The sequence below is a fragment of the Sebastes fasciatus genome, chromosome 8 (assembly GCF_043250625.1).
Source record: "Sebastes fasciatus isolate fSebFas1 chromosome 8, fSebFas1.pri, whole genome shotgun sequence".
NCBI classification, from domain to species: domain Eukaryota; kingdom Metazoa; phylum Chordata; class Actinopteri; order Perciformes; family Sebastidae; genus Sebastes; species Sebastes fasciatus.
In genome coordinates this window covers 9285189-9289246 of record NC_133802.1, presented here as the reverse complement: position 1 = coordinate 9289246, position 4058 = coordinate 9285189, and the positions used below count along the sequence as shown (strand labels likewise).

Sequence of the window (4058 nt, the reverse complement as noted above, 5' to 3'; positions counted from 1 at the left end):
TGATGCCCCCTGTCCACAGGAGTACATTGCTTTGCAAACTATCTCTTGAAGACAGAGAAAACCCAAAGGTCGTAAGTCAAGTAGGCTAACAAAATAAATAGAGAAATAAAGGTGAAACTGTTTACAGTAAAGCAGGGCCTAGAATAATAGTAGTAGTACAAAGTAAAAAATTGGGAAGCTAACACAGTTTAAAAGTTATTTAAAGCCAACTGGCTAGCCCGATCACATCAGACAGAAAACAAGGTCCATCACCAAAGACGGAACACATGCAAAACAACCAGAAAACAAAATACCCATGCATCATTATTGCATGTAAACTGGTAACATTGTACCAGGCTGTAGCTGAAGATATTCCCCATGTTATCATACACATCACCACCGTCACCAGACCCCTTACCAAGAAATGAAATTACCAAGATTGCAATGCCTCACTGTTGTGATATGTTATTGATCCCTGTAGTCAAATAGTCTTTGCATTTGCACCCCACTCCCACACCCCAACGGTTGAAGAGGAACTCACAACACCACCCCTACATCTGCACACAGTGTGTTAATGAATAACATGACTCCACCTGCACTGTATCCACTAAAATGGGATCAAAGCCGCACTACCAATTCCACATTATAGATCAGTGGTACCTCTGAGGAATAGCTGCATTGATTGGATATGAGATCTAATGTCTGACTGCTGCCTGCATCTGAACAGCTGTAATTTCTCTCTGATTAGACTTCAGATTGCAATTACTTTCTGTATCGACAACACATGTTAATGAGACTGTTTGTGCCAGAATCCCAATCTACATGAACTGCACTGTGAGCATATACGGTTTAAAACGGATGTTTAGGTGAGGTGTATGCTCTGTGTGTGTGTGTGTGCGTGTGTGTGTGTGTGTGTGTGTGTGTGTGTGTGTGTGTGTGTGTCTCCAGAAGGCCCGAGTTGATCAGAGTAAGGAGCGACAGCTGTGCTACAAATCAGAGCCCATTTACTGGTGACAGAGTCATTAAAGCCTGCTCATCTCATAAAACACAATGCACATGGTCAAATACCATTCACTCCATTCACGCTCATAACTCAGTCTATTGGGCACACACACACACACACACACACACACATCGTCACACACGCTAACACACACAGAGGCACACGTACACTCACAGATGCACATAACACACAATCTCTCGCAAAGCTAAACCGAGTGTGTCAATTGGAAGGACTATAGGGGGCGGTTTCCTGTGAGTGTGTGTGTGTGTGTGTGTGTGTGTGTGTGTGTGTGTCGTTTGTGAATCCATAATAAGTAGGGTGATAACGACACTGAGGTAAAGATGGATATTTGCTAAAAGCACAGCAGCAGTAAACACTGCCACACTTTGTCCAAGGGGCTGTTTTACGATAAGTGCACACTACAAAACACATACTACTATATCCTCTCTTCTTCTTCTTCTTCTTCTCTCTTTCAGTATAGCACAAATACACAAAATATATGTAGATTAATGCAAATCTACTGCATGGATAAAATAAATACACATAAACGCTTGATTTTTCCTTTCATACACACCTCGCTGCATTCCTTCACAGACATTCTCCTGCCACTGCCAACAGCCTCTCTCCTCTAGACTTCATCTATGAAAACATCATAATAAAATATACTATACTTGATGAAGCAAAAGCAGAATCCATATCGACTCATTTCTACTAAAAAAAAATATTTATACCATTGCCGGGTATATAGTTAATGAATTACTTGATATATGCTACAGAGGCAACATCTTTTGTTTTTTCATCACATTGACACCGAGGACACCGAGTACCACCTGGTGCTGAAGGAGAGCGTGGGTCAGCCTTCCCCTTCACAGAGTGATACACCGCGTTACAACGTGCTATCTGAGGATTAATGTGCCATAGGCGGGCACTGGGGTGTAAAATCGGCCATGTGTGAGCTTGCAGCAACACCTGGGCAGTGAGTCGGTGCAGCAGTACGGAGAGAAATCTGTGTCAAAAGTTGTGATGTGTTTTCATGCAGGGTTTATATAATAGTAAACTAAACCTGAAACTAAAACGAAAATAAGCAGTGAAAAATGGTTTTAGTAAACTGAAACTAAATAAAAACTATTTAACATTTAAGGAAAACTAAAGTGATACAATATTGTCTGGGTAAAAAATTAATACAAATGTAATAAATATGAGCGTAAATTCATTTCAGTTTTAGTTTTTTAGCTATAATACTGTATATCACTACCTTTCTGTCAACTCTCATGACATTGAACCACAGAAACTGAATGACCTTCCAGGAGATGGCGCCAAAAACAAACCAAAACTAAATATATAAAGAAAAGTCACCTTTCTGAAAATAACAAATAAACTAAAACTAAACTAAAATGAAATTGAAAAGTCAAAACTAAAATCAAATCAAAACTATTATTACCTTGGTTTCATGATCTACAAATAAAAAAAAGAATTTGAAAATATCTATATGGGAATACAATTCTACAATTCTACTATTTCATTTAGCAGACGCTTTTTTTTTTTTTTTTTCCAACTAATAGCCGTCATTCTGCATAATAATTAGCTGGCATTTGTTTGTTGCACTTTTGGTGTTTCGGAATAACAACGGGTCGTCCCCTTCTCCACACCAAATAATGTTGGACAAACACTACTACCTCAACAACCAAACTATAATATGTGGCTTGAGATCGCCCAGCAGCTGGGATACGATGAAGATGGTGATGTAGCTGATATGCACTTGCAAATGTTATATGTTGGTCACGGAACAGGGCTAGCCACAACAGCTAACGTTAGTGTTTAGCATCACACTTGGGGTCCGATTAGTTTATGTATAGTGTTGCTAACATTAGCCCCTTAGACACTCTCTGTCTGGACAGGTTGTGATTGTGTGGAGTGGACACTGGCACTATTTAGGAGGAAACTCATTGGACCTCATTGAGGAATATGGAACACAGCAACATGGATAATTCGGTGTGCACAGTTGTCAATGCAGAAAATCCGCATGCAAATTTTCCGCAATCCCGCACCGCATTTTCACATGGCACTGGTGAGAAACGGCTTTTACAGGCAGTTTTCTGTCACCAGAAAGCTCATTACACCTTACAACTATTTAGTGGGGAAATATAAAAGAGCCAGACGAAGCATGGGAATCATTATAGACTGATCTGTACATTGTGGTTCTACAGTAATATGGCGTTGTATGAAGGTCAAGTGGTAAGAGGAGAGAAGAGTAAACACACAACCTCTCAAAAACACACACAAACACAGATTTCCTCACAGTTAGACATCTGTCCTACCTTTCTCAGAGAATTCACCATCCTTCATGGCCTGGTCACGGTCAGAGCGTGGGAGCACAGCTATTGATGACCCATTGACCTTGAGATGAAGAATTCGGCTATACATCACCATGTGCCTGAAGAGGAAATAAAAAAAAATCAGGGTTTCTTCTACCATCCGCCACAGTGTAGCCATCTTCTTGACAAATTAAATTACATTTCACTAGTTGTGTCATTATAGAAAGTAGTAGAACAAACTTTTAATCCAAAAAGTGTAAAACCGTACGTGACTTAGAAAGAATTATCTTCAACACTTCACTTTAAGTCCGCCTAGCATTTATAAGCAGCAAACAAACATCTAATTAACAGTTTATAACTCACTATAATGGATTTGTAAGCAGATTTAAGTGTTTATTAATGCATTTGTCCACAATTACAACTCCTACTGAGGGAATAGAAAAGTAGAGGCTGCTGTATGAACAGATAATGAATGGCAATACAGTAAAATACAGCTGAACTATAAAATGTCTTCACAGAAGTTACAATTCTTGACAAATCCTGTACATTGATACACACTCCAGAAACGTCCTTGTATCTGCTTATAATTCCATTATAGTGTGTCATTATATTATATATTATATTCTAAAGGGGACTTAAACTGACTCACGTGTAAAGTTTATATACAGTAAGTGACATGAAGGGAAAAAAACACTTACCTCTTCTGACAAAAGCTTTGAATAAACGTCCACTTAAAAGTTAGAATCTGACTTTAAAAACAA

The 4058-nt window shown here is 38.9% G+C and overlaps 1 protein-coding gene across 6 annotated transcripts in view; it reads right to left on the bottom strand.

Moving 5' to 3' along the window:
- myt1b (myelin transcription factor 1b) overlaps positions 1-3411 on the bottom strand; it is a 120332-nt gene extending 116921 nt beyond the window's left edge. For 5 of the 6 annotated variants that reach the window (XM_074643199.1, XM_074643204.1, XM_074643203.1 and 2 more), the window contains exon 1: positions 3301-3411. In XM_074643199.1, coding sequence (XP_074499300.1) covers positions 3301-3406 — 106 coding nt within the window. In that variant the 5' untranslated portion in view covers positions 3407-3411. The remainder of the gene's footprint in view (positions 1-3300) is intronic. The other variant, XM_074643202.1, reaches the window with a different exon arrangement.
- Positions 3412-4058: the final 647 nt, after the last annotated feature.